Source organism: Nannobrachium achirus (assembly GCF_963921795.1).
Source record: "Nannobrachium achirus genome assembly, chromosome: 14".
Classification (NCBI taxonomy): domain Eukaryota; kingdom Metazoa; phylum Chordata; class Actinopteri; order Myctophiformes; family Myctophidae; genus Nannobrachium; species Nannobrachium achirus.
The window spans coordinates 2551060-2573664 of NC_137821.1; the positions used below are offsets into that span (position 1 = coordinate 2551060).

General features: G+C 43.0%; 1 protein-coding gene across 5 annotated transcripts in view; it reads right to left on the reverse strand.

Annotated features, from left to right (window-relative positions):
- The window catches only part of LOC308298553 (NACHT, LRR and PYD domains-containing protein 3-like), a 57856-nt gene that overhangs the window by 13259 nt on the left and 21992 nt on the right, over window positions 1–22605 (reverse strand). For 4 of the 5 annotated variants that reach the window (XM_080742186.1, XM_080742189.1, XM_080742185.1 and 1 more), the window contains 6 exons: window positions 21897–21989; window positions 21194–21286; window positions 14996–15096; window positions 12734–14528; window positions 5286–5456; window positions 4683–4898 (listed from right to left, as the gene is read on the reverse strand). In XM_080742186.1, coding sequence (XP_080598312.1) covers window positions 4683–4898; window positions 5286–5456; window positions 12734–14528; window positions 14996–15096; window positions 21194–21286; window positions 21897–21989 — 2469 coding nt within the window. The remainder of the gene's footprint in view (window positions 1–4682; window positions 4899–5285; window positions 5457–12733; window positions 14529–14995; window positions 15097–21193; window positions 21287–21896; window positions 21990–22605) is intronic. The other variant, XM_080742188.1, reaches the window with a different exon arrangement.

A 22605-nucleotide genomic window follows, 5' to 3' on the forward strand; every position in this document is an offset into this window, starting at 1 on the left:
CTGCCTGGTAGGCGAGATTACCTTTTGAGTAAAGAGACACACGGGCGACTACAAATATGGCGACCCCACTTCAAGATGCGCTGTGATTGGCCGGTAGTGTACCATGTGTGCATGATCGGCGATGTGATTGGGCAACGTATACACAACGTATACAGATGATGCAGATTACGTCATTTTGGCGCGAAATCCGGTCCACGGCCAGGATCATAGAAAACATATAAAGAGAAGGCTTCAGAAGCTGAAAATAACGGAGTGGTTGTTCTAAAACTTTAGCGATTTAACAGTTAGGACAATTTTAAGATTTGTTTTATAAAAAAAGTTACATGGTACAACTTTAACTCTTTCTGTAAACTTTTTTGGAAAAAATCTTCCTCCTAGTATAATCATAATACCTGATAATCATCTTTTAGTGGGGGAGAAATCATGGCACCCCATCTTTAACACACGGGTGACTAACAGGTCATTTTGGCCGATTTCGAGATTGCAAAGTGCAATAACTCTCCCCGTGAAGGTCTCAGAAATTTCCCCTTCCATGACTTTTCCTAAATACTCAAGATATATGTTCTTGTTTTTTTCCCCTTCTGAAACTTTTCCTAATTATGAAATAAAATACAATTATACCACTCTGACGTTAGTTATCGGCTGAAAAGACCGCTCTCCCCCATTTCTCCCCTTCCAGAATCAAGCAGAAGAGACTTCGCACCTCCAGCCCACCCAGAGTGCGTCTTTGTTCCTTCTAATAGATCATTTACATTTCACTGTCAGCAAAGATAACATGACTGCAGGCATGCAGTAGCCTAGTGTAAAGTAACGTTACGTAGGCCTACAGTTTTGAGGTATTTGTAGGACTTGAGTATAATATATACAGTATACCATATACCAGTAAGACTCCCGAATCGGGAGATAAGCGACCGTCAGGTCACAGCGTGACCTGACGGTCACGCTGTGGACCTGACGGTGATGTCAGCGAGTTGTTGTGACATCACTTCCTGTACAGGGCGGCTACACGAAATGTGGATAACACTATATATGGAGTGTGACGATTCAAGGCATCTCGGTTAAGTTCTTACCGGACACCACTGCGTCGGTTATCTCCATATATGGAGGGATGTGTTGGTTATCTCCATATCTGGAGATTCAACCTTCAACGATTTTGACATCTTGTTACTAATCTGTCGGTAGATAATGCCGGTCTTATATCACAGCCTCCACCTCTCACGTCATACGGGCAGCCATAGTTACACCTGGAATGTTGAATCTCCATATATGGAGATAACCTACGCATCACACAAAGTCTGACCTCACCAGCCCATACTTGGGCATGGACGACTTATATCTCCATATACGGAGATGGCCATATATGGAGATACAATACACAAACAAGCCCTATATAAAGGGGCAATTCTCAGCAGGGAAGAGAGCATTCCCCACTAGCTGAGTATCTTATCACATCTTGGATGTGATGATAAGCTATAAGCTTAGTTGATCCTGGCGATAAGGTCTGAGTCGAGGAATGCTCTCTTCCCTGGTGAGAATTGCCCCTTTATATAGGGCTTGTTTGTGTATTGTATGACATTGTATGACATCACGCCACATCATCAGCTGTGGACTCTGTGATGTCAGAGTGATATCAGCTGTGGACTCTGACGTCACACGTGTCACGTCACACGTGTGACTCAGGGACGGACTCAGGGACGGACGGACGGACGGCCGGTGGAGGTTTTCATACCAAACTGCGACCTGACGGTCGCGAATAATGAGCCAAATGTAACCAAATGGAACCGTAAGGGTCCATTTGGTTTCATTTTATGGTCGCAAGCTCAAACTAATGGATCAGTATTGCCGTTCTCTTAGCAAAGAGACTAAACGACTAGGCTTGAAATGTTTAATTTCTATATCCATCAGTGTTGTACCCGAACGCGTTCAAAGAACGATCGTTCACAAACACGTTCATATTTTGGGCGAACGTGAACTGAACGTTCTTTGTTTCCGCTTGATGAACGCTATTGTCGAACGCGTTCATTCTGACGTCCATGAACGGCGCTCGTCGGCTTGTTTGCTCGTTCGGTCCGCGGTCTTCTGTCCTTGCGTCATTCTTTTCATTCACATTTCACATTATGCTCCAATAACACCCAGCTGCAAGACCTCGCGATGAGCGGACTGAGCGCCTCGGTGCGCTCACTGCGCTGGGTCTGGGTGCTTCTCTTCCTCGTTACGTCTCGCAGGTCGCAACGCAAGTAAAGCCTGACTACTTCGCCATATGACCTGTGTGTGTTGCATGCCGAAAACAGCTGATCTGCAAGCTCACAACGCGTCGCATCCACAAGACAACGTGAGCTTGTAGGCAGCTATTTTAACCAACGCTTAAACATGCAGATGGGAACGACGTTTAGAAACCTCTGACTTCACAATAAGCCCCTTTTCGACTGCGGCTTTAGCACCACACCACACCACACCACACCGCACCACATCAAAATATCTACATTTTCCATTACACAAACGTAGCCCTATTGGTAAGAAACAAATTGACCCTTAAATGTGATTATAATACAATATTAATTTGTAAACTATCCTAAATTATAATAGACTATAATGGATTATAACTGTGATTATAATACACTATAAAGTATTAATGTTTTACTATGATAATTATAATACACTATAATAGATTATGATAGTGGTTATAACACAATTGAATCTATTATCATGTATTACACCTATATCCTGGTGGTCTAAATGAAAAGTCAGTGAGTGGTCAGTCATTATGAGGGTGCAGGAAGACTGGGCACTAGTGGTGGGCACCTAAATATTGTGGGCACTTCAATGTTAAGTTGGATGAAATACGGTAATTGCTGTGTGTGGTTCTATTTGGACTGTGTCAATAATTTTGACGAATAATAGCTTGCAGCAACGTAAAAAATTAAAAATTAAAAATTAAAACATTTGAATAGCCAAAAGTATAAAAATATTATGGTTAAAAAAAGAACTAAAAAGAACTAAGTTAGTTCATTTTGGGGAACCATGAACTTAAAGTTGTACTATGTAACTTTTTTTATAAAACAAATCTTAAAATTCTCCTAACTATTAAATCACAAAAGTTTTAGAAGATCCGCGCCGTGAATTCCAGCCTGTAAAGCCTTCTCTATATATGTAAACTGTGATCCTTGCCGGGGACCGGATCTCGCGCCAAAATTGCGTCATCACACTACCGGCCAATCACAGCGAGGGTTATACAACTGCCGGCCAATCACAGCGCATCTTGAAGTGGGGTCGCTATGGCTGCCATATTTGTTGTCACCATCCCGTCTCTAGGTAATTTCGCCTACCAGGCAGGGTGAAGGAGTCCGTATCTCTGGAATTACTGAACGCACAGGAACAAGGGACACCTCTAAAGATAGATCTCAGCGAGGTGGAGGCAGACGCGGGGGTCTGAAGGTACGAAAAACGGCCGAAAGACGCGGACGCGACCACGGTTTGCTATAGGGCTAATGACCACTAGTTGGGCATCTTACACAGTATAGCTTTAAGTTCAAAATGTAGAATTATGAACTAGGAAATGAACTAGTTAATTTTAGAAGTTTTGAACTTGAACTTGAACTTGAACTAGTTCGTTTTGAAAGTGAACTTTCCCAACACCGATATCTATAGCTATATCTCGGGACATAAAATCCTAATGTTTAAGATCACATCACGGTGCATCGCTTTGTGCCGCGTTGTGAGCTGGTAGATGGGCTATTTTCACTTGTTTGTGTCCCGCGCACGTCCACTGGTCCAAACCAAATTAATGGTCATTTTGGTGTTTATAGCATTGTATATTTTCTTGTTTATCATTCTATTATCTTATTTAGCTTATTATTTTCGTTGCTTTATAAGTTGTGTTTAGACCATTCTTTATTTATTATTTCCTTTGTTTATGTAATTTGTTTGGTAACTTTGTGTTGGGCCACGGCTTCGCACCGCCCGCTCTAGTGAGCCTACTGATCAATGTTCTCTTTATAATTAACTAACTTGTATCAACTTCTAGTAATAATAATAATAAAGTCGGGACATATGAAAGCTTTGGCCTAATTATTTTATTTTGTCATGTGTCTAATCTAATCTCTTGGGAAATGGGAAAGCTCAAAGCTCACGTAACGCTGCATCGCTTCGTGCTTTTTTATACTTTTTTATAACACGTCCACGAACCATGCATGCGTTCGTTCCTATATATACAGCGCAGGGCATATTAATGTCGGGACATCACATTACCTAAACTTGATTAATTGGCTGGTTTTGTGAGTTATCTAATAATAATATGAATGAAAGTCTTGAAATATGAAAGCGTAATTATTTTACATAATGGATTCGGTTAACATTACCAAACAAATTATATAAGCTCACAAACTGCGTGGCTTTGGTGAGCTTGTTGTCCCGTGTGTGTGAACTTTGAAAGCTAGAGTATTTGAGGTCAATTGAAATGCTAATTCACATTCGGAAGACAATAGAACCCCCGCTGGCAGCAGGGGGAGGAGGCGTTGCGCTCCTGAGCCAAAGGGGAGAGAATTTAACGGTCAAAATGAACGATAAATGCAGGTGGAGTGGTAGATTTTTATTTTCAGTCACCCAAGTGTTAAGAGACACATGAGGGAAACACTGCACATTCAGTGCTCTATCCAACATGGACACAGTCCAAGTCTACTCACTTGCAGTTCTCCAGGACTGGAACATTCACCATCATGTTGGAGCTCAGGTCCAGCTCTCTTAGGGAGGGATGAGAGCATACAGCTGAGACCAGAAGTTCACAGCATCTCTCTGTCAGGTAGCAGTGAGTCAGGTCCAGCTCTCTTAGGGAGGGATTAGAGCTTACAGCTGAGACCAGAAGTTCACAGCATCTCTCTGACAAGTTGCAGTGAGCCAGTCTGAATGAAAAATAAAACACCAGATTGATTGATTGATAATCATATTTGAACTGGGGACCCCCACCCTGACAAGTTTTTGGAACAATGCCTAGCAGTGAGATTGTAGATCGGCTATTTTCACAATGTTTGCCCTTTCATTCCGTAATATTTGAATATTTGGCCAATTTGGTTTTAAAAAGATCTTACCCCCAAAATCACTTTTCTTCTATTGATTGGGTAATCAATAGGAGAAAACGCCATGGAATATGAATTATATTTTTTTGTATTTGTCGCATAGACAGAAATACATATATTTTACAAAATGTAATCCCGTGCGATTAAGTAGCCTATAGATTTGCCTTAAAAGGATATTACACATACAAACATGTTTGGGTAAATGTATCTTACCGTAGAATCTCCAGCCTACAGTGCAGACTCTTCAGTCCTTCACAGAGCAGCTCCACTGAGTCGTTCAGGTCGTTTTCACTGAGGTCCAATTCTCTCAAATGGGAAGGATTAGAGCTGAGAGCTGAAGCCACAACTTCAACCTCTGTCTGTCCGAGGTTACAGCCAACAAGTCTGTAAATGAAGATTAAATGGAGATTATCAAAACAAATCATACATACATTCACTGTCATGGGAGTTAAATAAAATATATCAATCTAGTTATCCAGACATAAACAGTATTTGGTGGGGTGGAGTGTGAAATTGATGACACCACTTGACAGCACAGAATGACTAAATGGAGGAAGATAACAATTTAGATATCAAAGATTTCAACCAGCAGTTAAAGGTGTGAAATGAAGACTGAACTACATTTCATAATTACTGCCTAAACTGTATAAAAGCTTTACAAACAAGCTGCTAGACACCAGTATTCAGTCTCTCTATTTCTCATCCCTGTCTCCTCAAGCTGGGCCACAGCTGCAGGCTTTGATCTCACACTAAAACATATAGCAGAAAAGAGCTGAGTGACTGAGAGGAGGTCAGATAGATAGATACTGTAGATAGGTAGTCAGATAGATAGTCAGATAGTCAGGCAGGCAGGCAGGCAGGCAGGCAGGCAGGCAGGCAAGCAGGCAGGCAGGCAGGCAGGCAGGCAGGCAGGCAGGCAGACAGACAGACAGACAGACAGACAGACAGACAGACAGACAGACAGACAGATACCTTTATTATCCCAAGGGGGGGAATCAGTCGCCCGGAGGCGGCACAGCAGTTTAAGGTTATTTACCAAGTTACAGAGAAGTATGAAAATAAAGAATTGTACAGTGTACAGTAAAGAGCAAGGTACACAAAAAAACAGAATGAAGGATATATATATATATGATCAATACTTAAGCACAACTTGTCAATACTGCACCAAACAAAAGTGTCCATAACAGTCAATGCTAGTTAGTGCAACAAGTATCTCACCAAAGCGAAATACTCAATACTACTAAAACTACCCAATAGTGCAGAGACAAACAAAACGTGTCCATTGGTCAGTGCAAGAAAAAACGAAAAGAAAACAAGAAAAGGTGACACAGCAAGACACACATGAAAACCCTCCCTGGAAAGGTCCTTAGAGGTCAGAGTCAGTACATAGTTCCTGTTAAATAAGACTACAGTCATCCAAGGTTAGGAAGGTAGTCCTTGTCAAGTGACCATTATGTGTCTCATTGTATAACTTGAGAGTAGCTCTGCTACGTTGGAGTTTACCCCAGTGGACGAGAGGGTCGCCTCCCTCCGCCTTAGGGTTGGAGGGGGGAAAACTCTGACTGTTGTGTGTGCATATGCTCCGAACAGCAGCTCAGAGTATTCGGCCTTCTTGGATACCCTGCAGGGGGTCCTGCATGGGGCACCTGTGGGGGATTCCGTAGTCTTACTGGGGGACTTCAACGCACACGTGGGCAATGACAGAGATACTTGGAGTGGCGTGATTGGGAGGAACGGTCTCCCCGATCAGAACCCGAGTGGTGAGTTGTTGTTGGACTTCTGTGCTAGCCATGGAATGACCATAACAAACACCATGTTCAAACATAAGGATGCTCATAAGTGTACTTGGTACCGGAGCACCCTAGGCCAAAGGTCAATGATCGATTTTGTAATCGTGTCAGCTGATCTGAGGCCGTATGTTTTGGACACTCGGGTGAAGAGAGGGGCTGAACTGTCAACTGATCACCATCTGGTGGTGAGTTGGTTCCGATGGCGGGGCAAACCTCTGGACAGACCCGGCAAACCCAAGCGGGTAGTGCGGGTGAACTGGGAACGTCTGGAGGAGAACTCTGTCCGGGAGGAATTTAACTCTCACCTCCGGCGGGACTTCTCTGACATCCCTGTGGAGGTTGGGGACATGGAACAGGAATGGGCCATGTTCAAAGCCTCTATGGCTTCGGCTGCAGCTGTGAGCTGTGGTCTGAAGGTCTTAGGTGCCTCAAGGGGCGGTAACCCTCGAACACCCTGGTGGACAGCGGTGGTCAGGGAAGCCGTCCGACTGAAGAAGGAGGCCTATCGGGATATGTTATCCCAAGGGACTCCGGAGGCAGTTGCAGGGTACCGACAGGCCCGAAGGGCAGCAGCCACAGCTGTGTCTGAGGCTAAGCAGCGGGTGTGGGAGGAGTTCGGGGAGTCCATGGAGAAGGACTTTCGGGCGGCACCAAAGTTGTTCTGGAAGACCATACGGCACCTCAGGAGGGGAAAGCGAGGAACCATCCAAGCTGTGTACAGCAAGGATGGGGATCTGCTAACTTCAAATGAGGAAGTCGTAGGGCGTTGGAAGGAACACTTTGAGGAACTTCTAAACCCAATAGCATCAGACCCATCCTCCCTGACAGGAGCAGAGCCTGAGGATGATGGAGGGTTGACGTCAATCTCCGGGAAGGAAGTCACTGAGGTAGTTAAACAACTCCACAGTGGCAAAGCCCCGGGGGTTGATGAGATTCGTCCAGAAATGCTGAAGGCTCTGGATGTTGAGGGGCTGTCTTGGTTGATACGTCTTTTCAACATTGCGTGGAAGTCTGGGACAGTGCCGAGGGAGTGGCAGACCGGGGTGGTGGTTCCACTTTTTAAAAAGGGGGACCAGAGGGTGTGTGCCAATTATAGAGGTATCACATTGCTCAGCCTCCCCGGGAAAGTTTACGCCAAGGTACTGGAAAGGAGGGTCCGGCCGATAGTCGAACCTCAGATACAAGAGGAACAATGTGGATTCCGTCCTGGTCGTGGAACAACTGACCAGCTCTTCACTCTGGCAGGGATCCTGGAGAAGGCCTGGGAGTATGCATATCCGGTCTACATGTGTTTTGTGGATTTGGAGAAGGCATATGACCGGGTCCCCCGGGAGGTTCTGTGGGAGGTGTTGCGGGAATATGGAGTGAGGGGATCCTTGTTGAGGGCCATCCAATCTCTGTATGCCCAAAGCGAGAGCTGTGTCCGTGTGCTCGGTAATAAGTCGGATTCTTTTCCGGTGGGGGTTGGCCTCCGCCAGGGCTGCGCCTTGTCACCTATCCTGTTTGTGATTTTCATGGACAGGATCTCGAGGCGAAGTGGTGGTGGAGAAGGTATAAGGCTTGGTGAGCTAAAGGTTGAGTCACTGCTTTTTGCGGATGACTTGGTCCTGATGGCATCATCGGTCCAAGACCTTCAGCTCTCACTGGATCGGTTCGCAGCCGAGTGTACAGCGGCCGGAATGAGGATCAGCATCTCTAAGTCTGAGGCCATGGTTCTCAGCAGGGAACCGATGGATTGTGCAGTCCAAGTAGGGAATGAGACGTTACCCCAGGTGAAGGAGTTTAAGTATCTCGGGGTCTTGTTCACAAGTGAGAGAAAGGGGAAGACGGAGAAGGAGATCAGCCGAAGAATCGGAGCAGCAGGAGCGGTTTTGCAGTCGCTTAATCGCACTGTTGTGAAGAAAAAAGAGTTGAGCCGTAAGGCAAAGCTCTCTGTCTTTCGAGCAATCTTCGTTCCCACTCTCACCTATGGTCATGAAGTGTGGGTCATGACCGAAAGTATAAGGTCTCGGGTACAAGCGGCCGAAATGAGTTTTCTCAGAAGGGTGGCGGGTATCTCCCTTAGAGATAGGGTGAGAAGTTCAATCACCCGAGAGAGACTTGGAGTAGAACCGCTGCTCCTTAACTTGGAAAGGAGTCAGCTTAGGTGGTTCGGGCATCTAGTACGGATGCCCCCCGAGCGCCTTCCTAGGAAGGTCCTCGATGCACGTCCCACTGGGAGGAGACCCCGTGGCAGACCTAAGACCAGATGGAAGGATTATATCTCCAGACTGGCATGGGAACGCCTTGGTATACTCCCAGAGGGAGTGGAGGAAGTTGCGCAGGATAAGGAAATCTGGAAGTCTCAGTTGGAGCTGTTACCCCCGCGACCCGATTCCGGATAAGCGGTTGAAGATGGATGGATGGATGGAGAGCAGCCGGCACAAAAGACGTTCCCAGTCTCTCGCATCTCACAAATAAATAAACAAGGTTTTCCCTTTTAGACTCATTGGCTGTGTTTACATGGACAGATGTATTCAATTCCACTTACCGTATTTTCCGGACTATAAGGCGCACTTAAAAGCCTTTAATTTTCTCAAAAAAACTACAGTGCGCCTTATAGTCCAGTGCGCCTTATATATGGATCATTCATTGACATTGATTCCCTTTAGCACAGCTCCATCTGTTGGATGCATGACACAATGGTAGTGTCTATTATGTGCGCCTTATAGTCAGGTGCGCCTTATATATGAAAACAGTTCGAAAATAGACCATTCATTGACAGTGCGCCTTATAGTCAGGTGCGCCTTATAGTCCGGGAAATACTGTATATTCGGAATGACTGCTCATTCAGAATAGAAATGCTCATATAAACGTCTAGGAATGGCTATTCCGGTCTGACCCGAATGAATTTTCATTCAGGTCTGGACTCTGGAGGGGTGGTATATGCCGTTTCAACCGGGATACATTTGCCATGTAAACACTTCATTCCGAATGGTCTGCTGTCTGGAATAAATGAATTCTGTTGCGCATGTCTGTGCTTAGCGCGGTAACGTAATATGCGCAGACGTAACTCATAACCGGAAGAGCAGCAACACAGCGTCGCGCAGCACCAAGGCAACGCACGCTGGATCAGAGAGCAGTCCATGGAGCAGACGAGTGAAATCATTTGATACAAGAAAGCACAATACAAACGTGAAACTGGTCGCAGGGTGAGATTAACTTCACATCTGTGGCTGACTTGTGCACCGAACATTCTGGCGTTTGTGTCAGGGAGTATTCTGCTGAGCTGAGCTGTCGCCTGTCAACAAGAGACTTTTCACAAAGCAAGAGGAGTTCATCTAGATGAAATGTGCATGTTTATTATTATTAATAATATGTATCCACAGGGGTGTGTATTAGGCCTACTGCTGGTAGCTCTGGAGTTGTATTCAGTTTTCGCACCTCACTAACAAAAGCAGCCTGGCGCCCATTGTCAACAACGTGAATTAACAGGAATTATTTACGACCTCTGGAATCCTCTGGATGCATATGAATGGACTAATGTGTGACCCATTAAATACCAAAGTAGCCTACTGTAGTAAAAGAGAATGTTTGGATAATGGGTTCATGGACTAATTAAATTATAGAGGTGACATCTGCAAGTAAATGTACATGACAAAACTAGATTACTTGGATACATTATGCAAGTAAATAGAATGACATAATATTGTGTGTTAATATATAAGCCTACATATTAAAGAGGTTATTTCAATCCACACAACATGCCTGTTTGTCAGCCATTTTATACAAAATAATTCATGTATTCCTTCTAGCAACTTCATTCTGGTTTAATTTTGGAAATAAAATGTGACGTCCACAAATGTTTATGTGATATTGTCTGTTTTAGGACACTTGTTAATTATATTGCCTACTTGGGCTATTGGTAAATGGTAAATGGTGCATTTATATAGCGCTTTTATCCAAATAGCTTTACAGAGATTGTGCATTTCATTCACCCATTCACACACACATTCATACACCGGTGGCGGAGGAAACCATGCAAGGCACCAACCTACTCACCGGGAGCAATGTATATAGGCTATATATAGGCTACTATTTTCAAATGTGTTACACATTAGGCTACAAACATAAATGTTTGTTTAGTTTATTCTATAACATACCACTTAATACGTGGTACCTTGGGAGAAACAATGTATTACTTAATAGCCTAATGTTTAGGCCATCATAAAAGCCAGAGAGCCATTATATCACATCACATCGCATCGCAGCCTCATCCTAATCAACTGTAACGGGTATGCTAATGATCCAGTCAGTGCTCCCAGACCCCCCAACAAGACAAAGGCTTCTCTCAGGTATGAAGTAGCCTATGCCAACGGACGGATACAGGATAGGTGGACAATAGGTACATCTGTGCACAGCGATTGGCTATTTTACATGTTAAATTATATATTTGAATATTGGTCTTAGTGTGAAGCAATACTACTACAAGTAATAATAAATTATTTATATAGTGCTTTTTAAGAACAAAGTCACAGAGTGCTTGACAGAAGAATATTGACCTAAAGTAGGGCTACTTCATGATGTGAACATGCACAATACATGAAGGCTATATCATTATCAAACTTCATTTTAAAATACAACTCAAATTCTCTAGTGCTGTTATGTGATGGCATAGCTTTAGTTGTATAGCCGATCTGCAAGCTCAAAACCTGAGTGTCCGCATTGCGTCACGTTTGACTGAGTGTGAGCTTACTGTTGCAAAAAACATTTCTTATAGAAAGCATTAGTGTTCTTCTTCTTCCCTTGTCTTGTTGTTTTTAATGTGTAAATAGGGAACTTTATTATGGGGAAAAACCTGTATTCTACCATTTTTTGTGGTCACATGTTCAGATACTGGATTCTAATTGGCTTAAAACAGTGGTAAATCAGTCAACAACCTTGAGTTGGCTCATGGACCCCGCCCACTGTTGTGTTGCAGTTGTAACATTTCCAAGATCAATGAAGTTACAACTGTGTTTTCTTTCATTTATATGGTAGTAGTGGTAGTTAAAGCAATTTACCATTCGAGGGTCGTGGGTTGTTGGCTGATTTACCACTGTTTCAGTGTTGTTTGGCACTTTGTCCCTTTTTTAAATGGGTAAAAATAGCTAATTTTTAAACACATTTCCTTAACGGTTATCGGTTACCTAACCGATACGGCTTAACGGTCACCGGTTAAGAAAACTTCTCCATTTGTCGATCCCTAGTATTAACCCTTTCATCTCCAGCGGGGATTTACCAAGTTGACTTCACAGCCACCGTCTTAGTACCAAAGTTAACAGAGAAACAGGAGGTGATTTTCCTATCCATCAGCAAGTTATCTGGAACGTTTTGTTTCCCCAAACAAGCCCCAATGAGCTAGAGGGGCGCTGAAGCACAGTTACGATCATTTGTGAAGACGAGGAAATGCGCACACACAAACACGCACACACACACACACACACACACACACACACACACACACACACACAGTCACACACACACACACACACACACACACACATACACACACACACACACAAGTGTTTACAGCTGGTGTTAATGCAGCAGCATGGGCTTGGCGCTTCTCTCCCCTTTGGCGCCCAGCGTATTCGCTGGCTCTGCACACACGCACGCACGCACGCACGCACACACACACACGCACGCACGCACGCACGCACGCACGCACGCACACGCACACGCACACGCACACACACACACTACAATACGACCAGTCACCATTTGATCACAGACAGTATTATTGGATAATATATGTCAACCTCAATTTCTAGCTTAGTTTCTAATTATAGTGTTAACTGTAATTAAATGGCAGACTGACTCTAGGATGTTTCTATTCACATGAATACTAACCGAGCCTTCCTGCAGTTCCTCACAGCTGAGATCAGTCTCTTTCGCCCCCTCTCTGATGTGTTGTATTTGTCCAGGTACAACTCATCAAGAACATCCTCTGACATCAGCAGCATGGCGGCCAGAGCTGAACACTGGGACTCAGACAGTCTTTCCCCTGACTTCAGGTACTGTTGGATCTCCTGAAGAACTGAGTGGTCGTTCATCTCCATCAAACAGTGGAAGATGTTGATCATTCTCTCAGGAGAGTGATCTTTAGTGGTCATCTTCTTCAGGTTGTTGATGACTCTCTGGATGGTCTCTGGACTGTTATCGGTTTGACCCACTAGGCATCCTAACAGACTCTGGTTGGACTCCAGTAAGAGGCCATGAAGGAAGCGGACAAAAAGGTCCAGGTGGCCATTTTCACTCTTCTGGGATTTTATCATGACTCTATTCAGGAAGTCTTCCAAGAAACAGACACTGACTCCGAGGAACGTCTCCAGTACCTTCATGTTCTTCTGTGTGAAACAGTGGAACAGGTAGACTGCAGCCATAAACTCATGGATGCTCAGATGAACAAAGCTGTAGACCTTTCTCACAGATTGAACAGTCTCTTCTTTGAAGATCTCTGTGCACACTCCTGAGTACAGCGAGGCTTCTTTCACATCAAGACCACACTCTTCCAGGTCTTCTTGGTAGAACATGACACTGCCTTTCTCCAGATGTTCAAACGCCAGCCTGCCCAGCTTCAGAAGAACCTCCCTGTCCTTCTCCATGAGCTGCTGTTGATTCACATCATGATTGTCATCATACTTCTTCCACTTCCTCTTTGTCTGGACTGACACAAAGTGGCTGTACATCTGAGTTTGGGTCGTGGGCAGCTGTTCTGTCTCGTTTGTCTTCAACATGTCCTCCAGAACGGTAGCGGTGATGGAACAGAAGACTGGGATGTGACACATGATGTGGAGGCTCCTTGATGTCTTCATGTGTGAGATGATTTTGGTGGCCAGCTTCTCATCATCACTGAATCTCTTCCTGAAGAACTGCTCCTTCTGGGGGTCTGTGAACCCTCGTACTTCTGTCTCCAAGTCAACACAATCAGGAGGGATTTGATTGGCTGCTGCAGGTCTGGTAGTTATCCAGAGGAGGGCGTCAGGGAGCAGATTCCCCTTGATGAGATTTGTCAACAGCAAATCCACTGATGATGTCACTGTGACATCAGAAACAATGTCATTCTCTTGGAAGACACAAGAACCAATGCGAATGTTCTCGAATTTCAGCGTAAACCCGCTTTCATCCAGACCATCAAAGATGAAGCCAACCTTCCAGACAGCGAGCTGCTCTGCTGTGACCTTCTTTAATTCTGGGTGGAAACGATGGATCAGTGAGAGAAGACTGTGCTGCTCATCTCTGACCAAGTTCAGCTCCCGGAATGAGAAGGGAACCAGGAGAATGACATCTTGATTTTCCAAACCCCTTGCCCAGTCCAGAGTGAACTTACGCACAGAGAAGGTTTTTCCAATGCCAGCGATGCCCTTGGTCAGAACTCTTCTGATGGGTTTGTCTCTGCCAAGGAGGAGGGGCTTAAAGATGTCACAGCATTTGATTGGTTGGTCATGGAGGGTCTTCTTCTTGGAAGCTCTCTCAAGCTGCCAGACCTCATGTTGGGTATTAACCCCTTCACTCTCTTCCGCTGAGATGTAGAGCTCTGTGTAGATGCTGCTGAGGGAGGGCACTTCAGTGACGTATGTCACACGATCAAGACGGTTCAAACCGACCTTATAAACCTTTAGAACCTCCTGTGGACTGACACCTGCTATGAGAAGACAATGAAGACATTTTAAACATTCAGTTGAATGTATAACTTTACATCCTTACAGCTGTGTATGCACATTATTAATTTAACAACTTAAACCCCAGTATCTGTATTCTGGGGGAAACCTTGACAGAAAATAGCAGATCTACAAGCTTGCAAGCTGATATGTAAGCTTGTAGATATTTTCAGCGAAGGTATTTCATGTTGAGTGAAAACAGAAAATACACTAGTATAGAGCCCTGAGGGTCTCCATTAAACAACATAAGGGGTTTAAGAGGTTAATAAAACTAAGAAAAACAGGCCAAAGAAACAACATCGGATCACTGGTTTTCATACAGAGTTTATACATTTTTAGCATCATTATTTAAACATGGATACTGATGACATATTGTGGACATTTAGTCTGACAATGTCAGACATTTCAGTTATTAACTGTGTTAATTAGTGTACATTGTGTCTGGTCTTACTGTGTCCACTGCTGGCGTGACTGGGTGTCTTCAGTCCAGGTGTGGTTCTGGATCTCTTGGACGCCTGCTCTGTCACAACACCACCACTCCTCTTCCTCTCACTGTGGAGGAGAAGACAACTTATTATGAATATAGTCAATGACTTGTATAATATCAATATCAATCCAAGGCCTGAAACATACTTAATAGAATTATGCAAAGTATACTACAAACACACATTAATCACATTATTCAGTAAAATAGAGAACAGTTTACAGTTTAGGCATTTAGCAGACGCTTTTAATCCAAAGCGACTTACAATAAGCAGATACAACAACATCACAAGATAATATGTCAGTACATCAACAGCAATATAACAGTGCAAATGGATATCTATCTAGAAAAAACACAATATAATCAAAGTTCTAAAAACCTAAAAACCTAAAACCTAAAAACAAATGCTAACTAGCTTCATGTATGGTCATTGATTTTCTGTAGTGCTAAGGGTTTAGGTGGAGTCTGAAGAGGTGAGTCTTCAGTCCACGGCGAAAGCTAGCGAGTGAGTCCGTTGTTCTAAAGTGCGACAGGGAGTTTATTCCACAACTTGGGGGCCAGGAGGGCAAACTGTCTCGGACGAGTGGATTTTTGTCCTGGAGTTTTTAGCGAGGGTTCTGTCAGCATCCCTGTGTTGGCTGATCTAAGTGAACGGGTGGGGGTGTAGGGGTTGATCAGGTCTTGGAGGTATGGAGGAGCCATACCTTTGGCTGCTTTGAAGGGAACATGAAACTATCATTCCATTATTCACCAACAAGCTCTGTGGAGGAAAATAATAGCCGATCTACAAGCTCACACTAGAATGTGTTGTGAGCTTGGAGGTAGGCTATTTCCTCGTCTATATTTGCTGTGCGTGCTTGCGTGCGTCATGTGGTGACATTGTTTTAGTGTGTGTGTGTGTGTGTGTGTGTGTGTGTGTGCGCGTGTGTGTGGAGGAGGGATATATCCTCATGTAGAATGCAAGAGTGTGTGGGTCATGTGGTGTTTTGGTGTTGTGTGTGTGTATGAAAAGGCTCAGTGAAGATGTGATGAAATGTTTACAATAAAGGATGCTGATAGTAGAACAGAGAGCATATCACCACCAGGCCAGGTTTGCTACAGTTTTAGTCTTTGACCAATGGTTGAAGACTTATAGGCGAACATGTAAAGTTCATTTTTTTTCAAGGCTGGTATAGCGCCACCATGATTTGCAAGCTAGAACATTGGAAAAATGGGCCCATTTACTGATAGTTGTAATGGGGTAAAAAATTAAATAAACACCTTTTTAAAGATGTTTTTCCTTTGTTGGTTCCAAATCAAATAATGACAAAATATGAATCACACATTCAAAAAATTTAGAAAATTTGAAGCAATTTCCTGATTTTTTTGCAAGCTCGGAAATTGGAAAAATGAACCAATATTTCATTTTTTGATGGAGCTAGAATATCAGGCAATTGAAAGAAAATAGATTTTTTAAGATTCAATTTCTACTAAAAATCCCCCCGCCGCGGCACGGAGTGCAGTGCCGGGTCTCGACCCGACCCGACGCGCGGTTTTCCCGAACCGGTGCGAAACGTTCGGAATCTCCTTATGCGGGGTTGATTGTTGACATCAGGCTTTTCCGGAGAAATCGGCGAAAGCTCTGACTCATTGTGACATCACTTCATAAAAGGCTCTGACATCACGTACGCCACATGAGTCAACAAAAGATCTCTGTGAGTGTGTATGTATGTATGTAATCCGCGTATCTCGAGAACCGTTCGTCCCACGGGCACGCGCGTTCTCCATATATGGGCATAAAATGAATGCCCCCATATATGGGCATAAAATGGATTGCAGACAGACAGATACAGATATCTCCATATATGGACATAAATGGACAGAGGCAAACAGATGGTCAAAGATCTCCATATATGGGCATAAAATGGACGCAGACAGACAGATACAGATATCTCCAATGGAGATATCTGTTTTGAACATCTGTTTGCCTGTGTCCATTTATGCCCATATATTATATGGGCATAAATGGACACAGGCAAACAGATGTTCAAAACGGGTCCTATGACAACAGGTATAATGAGGTTTGCATTAAAGGGGGAACCGGCACTGTGTCTGCAACACAGTTGGAGGCACAGACAGATACTCCATATATGGGCATAACATGGACGCAGATAGACAGATATCTCCATATCTGGGCATAAAATGGACCCAGAACTATAACTGCAGTGATCATATGGACATAAAATGGACGCCGACAGACAGACAGACAGATACAGATATCTCCATATATGGGCATAAATGGACACAGGCAGACAGATGGTCAAAACGGGTCCTAAAGGGCGGGGCATTCATTCCCTATTTACATTGTTCCGAGTTGGCCAGGTCGCCGACTACTTCGGGCGGCCCAGCTTCTAGTTCTTCAAATGCTACAAAAATGGTGAAATTGCTAAAAAAAAAAAATGATAAAAAAAAAGTGAAATAGTTGATAGTAAGATCTCAGAGGCACTTGCCCGGCACTAATTAGATTTGTTAGGGTTAGGTTTAAGATGCTTGCTATTACAGTAGTTAAACAGACTGAAGAAGGTGCTTAACAGTGGTGTAAAGTGGACTGAAGACTCACCTTTTCAGACTCCACCAAAACCCTTAGCACTACTGGAAAATCAATGTCCATACATGAAGCTAGTTAGCATTTTTTTTTTTTTTTTTGGTTTTTAGAAACCTTTTTTTTCTTTTTTTTTCTTTACGGATTATATTGTTTTTCTAGATAGATATTCATTTGCATTTGTTATATTGCTGTTGATGTACTGACATTTAATCTTGTTTATTATTATGATGTTTTATCTGCTTATTGTAAGTCGCTTTGGATTAAAAGCGTCTGCTAAATGCCTAAACTGTAAACTAAACTGTAAGTAAGTAACTAAGTACATTTACTCGAGTACTGTACTTAAAGGGGTCCTGCCACGCCCCGAAATTATAATAGTATGATACAGTAGGATACAGTAGGTCACGTGGTCTTTTTTAAAACGGTCTGAAATCTCTGAATCAAATGATCCCATCCCCCGTAGCGCAGCCCCCTCCACTCGGAGGAGTAGAGAGACAGACAGGAGACAGCCTGGCCAGCAGATATGGGATTTATGGCTATTTGAAGTGAGCTGGATCTCTGAAATTGAGTACTTTTCCCACCACTGTTCATTAGAAAGGAACGGCTCCCTACTGTGAACCGAATCATATCGTTCATTTCAAAGAGCCGTTCAAAAGACTTGATTCGTTCGCGAACGTCACATCTATACTGGCCACAGTGGCCAGCCGCACGCAGTTCGAGGATGAGTTCGAGCGCAGCTGCCCAACTCAGTGAAAACATCGTGTTTTCCATTTCAATGAATAAACATAAACAAGCATATTCCCATGAACAATGGGGAAGTAACAACCAGTAACCACCGGAAATATAATTTGTATAGCCACAGATTCATATATAAATGTGTGTCTTTAGCTGGTTAGCTTTAGTGCTAGCCCAGCTAGCTAGCCCTGTGGGAGCAGAGAAGTTGTGAGGGCTGTGACTGTGAGAGCGAGCCTGCGGGCGATGGGAAGAAAATGTACATTGTGCAGACATACAGTAAGTAACAGTCAATTAATTAATTTGATTGGCTTATCGTGCATTCCCACAATGACATCAAACAAATATTAACTTGTTTTTAATATAATTTCTTAAGGTGACAGTAACCCTTAAGGTGGCATAACCCCTTTAAGTACAATTTTGAGGTACTTTTAGTATTTCCAATTTTCAATACTTTTACTTCTACTCCACTACATATTTGGAGGAAAATATTGTACATTTACTCAACTACAATTATTTGAAAACTTCAGTTACTAGTTACTTTGCAGATATAAATGATATTATAATGCATACATTAACCACTTCTAACCTATTTTATACATGGGCTATTTGAAATAGCAGATCTAGATCATAATAGATTGTAAGTGTTCAAAATACTTTTGAACACAGGCCTACTTAACGGAGTAATTTCATATTGTGGTATTGCTACTTTTACCAAAAAACAACATTTGAGTATTTTTTTTCCACAGCTGGGTGCCCCTCGTGTCTTTGGTATAACGTGTGCTTGTAGATTTAGCCGTTTTCGACGGAGTGCTCGTGGGTCAGACCGTCCGAGTTCTAATTTCTACCCGTGCATGTCGCAGGGAGAGCTAACAGACAGCTTTGCTAGCTACTGCACTTTTGGTCAACATGTGAGACTGTGTGTGTGTGTGTGGGGGGGGGGGGGGGCGCTGAGAGAGAGAGAGAGGGAGAGAGGGAGAGAGACTGAGCACACAAGTCCCTTTCAATAATCTAAAGAGATCTCATATTAGTCTATGTTACTCAAAATGCGCACCCCGCAAACTTCACCTGCTGACTTTTTGTTTCGTTTTTTTGAGGGGCGATATTATAGGACCCTGCGCTACGATTATCGCGGCTGTTTTTTATCGCGATATATCGTCCCATCCTAGACAGACAGACAGACAGGCAGGCAGGCAGGCAGAGGCTTTGCCTTCTACTTGTAAAGGCCCATTCCCACTGGGCCAGATAACAGATAAAAAAAATTCTTTCTCCAGATATTTTTCCATTCCAGTCAGGGGCGCTGGAACTCCCAAATCCCAAGGGGAGCTGAGCCTGGAGGAGTTCATGCGTGCGGCCAAAGGCCGCACGCCGAAAAGTTCACGTTTTTTATCCGGTTTTGGGTTATTTTTATTACGGTTTCGGGTGCTTATTCCCCGCACAACGGTGTAACAAGGAGCTATATAGTTACTAGTTATTTTAGCACACAGTGCAACACACAGCACGCATGCACACACACAGTCACTCACGCACACACTGCAAAATCGGGTATTATTATTTTTGTAACAGTTTTCTACTGTTTTTTATTCCCCATATACAACGGTGTTAGTTTGCAACAATGAGCCTATAGACAGTTTCTAGTTCTCAAATAAATAGACTTTGGTGTGCCATCAAAGCGGGATTTAAATTTGACTTCCCTTCTGACCGGAAGTGGCAAGGTGACCATGTGATTAGGTCACCATGTGATAATCAAATACCTTTTTTCAACATATTTTATTCCCCAAAGTCAAATACATTATTGTTTTAATATAGCTCTGTGTGTGTGTATATATATAGGCTTATTTAAAAAAAGAAAAAAAAGAAAAAAAAGAAAAACGTTTTTTTTTTTTTTTTTTTTTTTTTCTCGTTTTTTTTCCCCCCTCCCCACCACCAGGGGAGCTGCAGCTCCCTCAGCACCCCACTTCCAGCGCCCCTGATTCCAGTGGATGGTAGATACAGATTAAAACAATATCTGTCACAGTATCTGTGACAGATATATATATATATATTTTTACATACAGACATAACAATCAATCACTTCACCACTGAACACCATATTGTTGTGATTTGTACCATTTTGTTCACACACTGAAAACTAACTAACTACTGCCAAGTTCTGAGTTTCCTGTGTTTTTCCTGAGGTCTCTGAGTGCCAGGCGTGAGTTTCTCGGAGTTATTAATTTACTATCATATTTATAAAAATAAATGTGCCCAAGTGCCGAAATTAAAGTGCTTCCTGTCTGGGCCGGAAACAGGATCCGGATCTGCTTTGGCTCCCATTCAAAAGCCTGCAGAAAAACCTTTCCTCTGTGTGCAGATCCTATAGTAGTATCCTAGTAGTAGATCATGCAGCTTTCTTTGCTAGCTTGTCTGCTTATAGCATGCTAATGTTTGGGCGCACTAGCATAAATCCTTTTGTGATCGTCATTGTATGGCATTGTACAGGTGGATTTAGTGTGTATTTAGCAATTTGCACGCGCAAAAAAAAGCGATCACATAAAAAGGTAAGAAAATCGTATTTTATTACGGCACACAACAGCGAAAGTCATAGTTTTTATTTTGCAATATTAAGGCCTGTCCATGCTTTCTCCGAAACCGAACTTTTCGTCCGAAAGGTCTGGTTCAACTACAAAATGACATCACTCACATATTCTGAAAAGTATTACACCGGTTTCGGAGAGAGCATGGACAGGCCTTTAATAGCAAATGATTAAATAGGACCATGTCTTTTTTATTGTCATTTGCACATGTAACTTCACATTGTCATGGTATAGTGTTAATGTTATATACAGTATTCTAAATGAGGATTAACATACTTTGGTTCATCACTGAAGACAGGAGGATAATCTTTAGACCGGTCACTCTTCATAGACACACAGCTGGGTGTTGGAGACTCTGCTCTGTGACGTCTGGAATCATACAAATGTTTATACATTCATCAAGTGAATTGGGCTCTTCAATGTTGAAACAACAGGAAAAACTAAAAAAAATAGCAATAGAAACATAAAAAGTAGTTGTAAATGACATGTGACACCATGACTGACCAACATGACATAAGAATATAAGTAGAACAGAGAGCATATCTCCACCAGGCCGGGTTTGACTACAGTATCAGTCTTTGACCAATAGTTGAAGACTTATAGGCCAACATGTAAAGAGGGCAGGTATAGCGCCACCATGAAAATATAAACATAATGCAGGGATTGGCTTCCTTGGCCTATTGGCAGTGTGCACAAGATATTTGGCTCTTTTCAATCTAGTCAAGACACACAGACAGACAGACAGACAGACAGACAGACAGACAGACAGACAGACGCATGGCCTTCAACCTGACAAAGATAACAATCAATCACTTCACACAGAACAAATTGTTGTGTTTTGTACCACTTCATTCACAAACTGAAAACTAACTTAATAGTTAACAATTGAATACGAATGTCTTCTTTATCGTCATTTGCACACTTTGTCATGTTATAGTGTTAATGTTATATGCAGTATTCTATAGGAGGATTAACATACGTTGGTTCATCACTGAAGACAGGAGGTAGATATTTAGACCGGTCACTCTTCATAGACAGTAGGCTGGGTGTTGGAGACTCTGCTCTGTGACGTCTGGAATCATACAAATGTTTATACATTTATCATGTGAATTGGGCTCTTCAATGTTGATACAACAGGAAATAGCAAAAGAAACTGTAAAAAGTAGTTTGTTGTACAGACAGACAGAGACAGACACTGTAGATGGATATACAGTATATTTCATTGTCTACAGTGTATGCGTGAGTGTGCTAATGAATTCATGATCTGCAAATTAACCAGGTCACTAGCCTTGTGGTTAGAGTGTCCGCATGAGACTGGCAGGTCGGGGGTTCGATTCCCCGGCCAGGTCATACCAAAGACTGTAAAAATGGGACCCAATGCCTCCCTGCTTGGCACTCAACATCAATGGTTGGATTGGGGGGGTTAAATCACCACTACTGATTCCAGAGCACAGCACAGCTGCTCACTGCTCCAAGAGATGGGTCAAATGGGGAGAACGAATATCACATACTGCAATGCATTTGATAAATAGTAGGAATCCTAATTAAAATCTATATTATTTTATTTACACATTTGTGTGCCTGCGTGTGTGTGTGTGTGTGTGTGTGTGTGTGTGTGTGTGTGTGTGTGTGTGTGTGTGTGTGTGTGTGTGTGTGTGTCATAAGGTGACATTGTTTTGGTGTTGTGT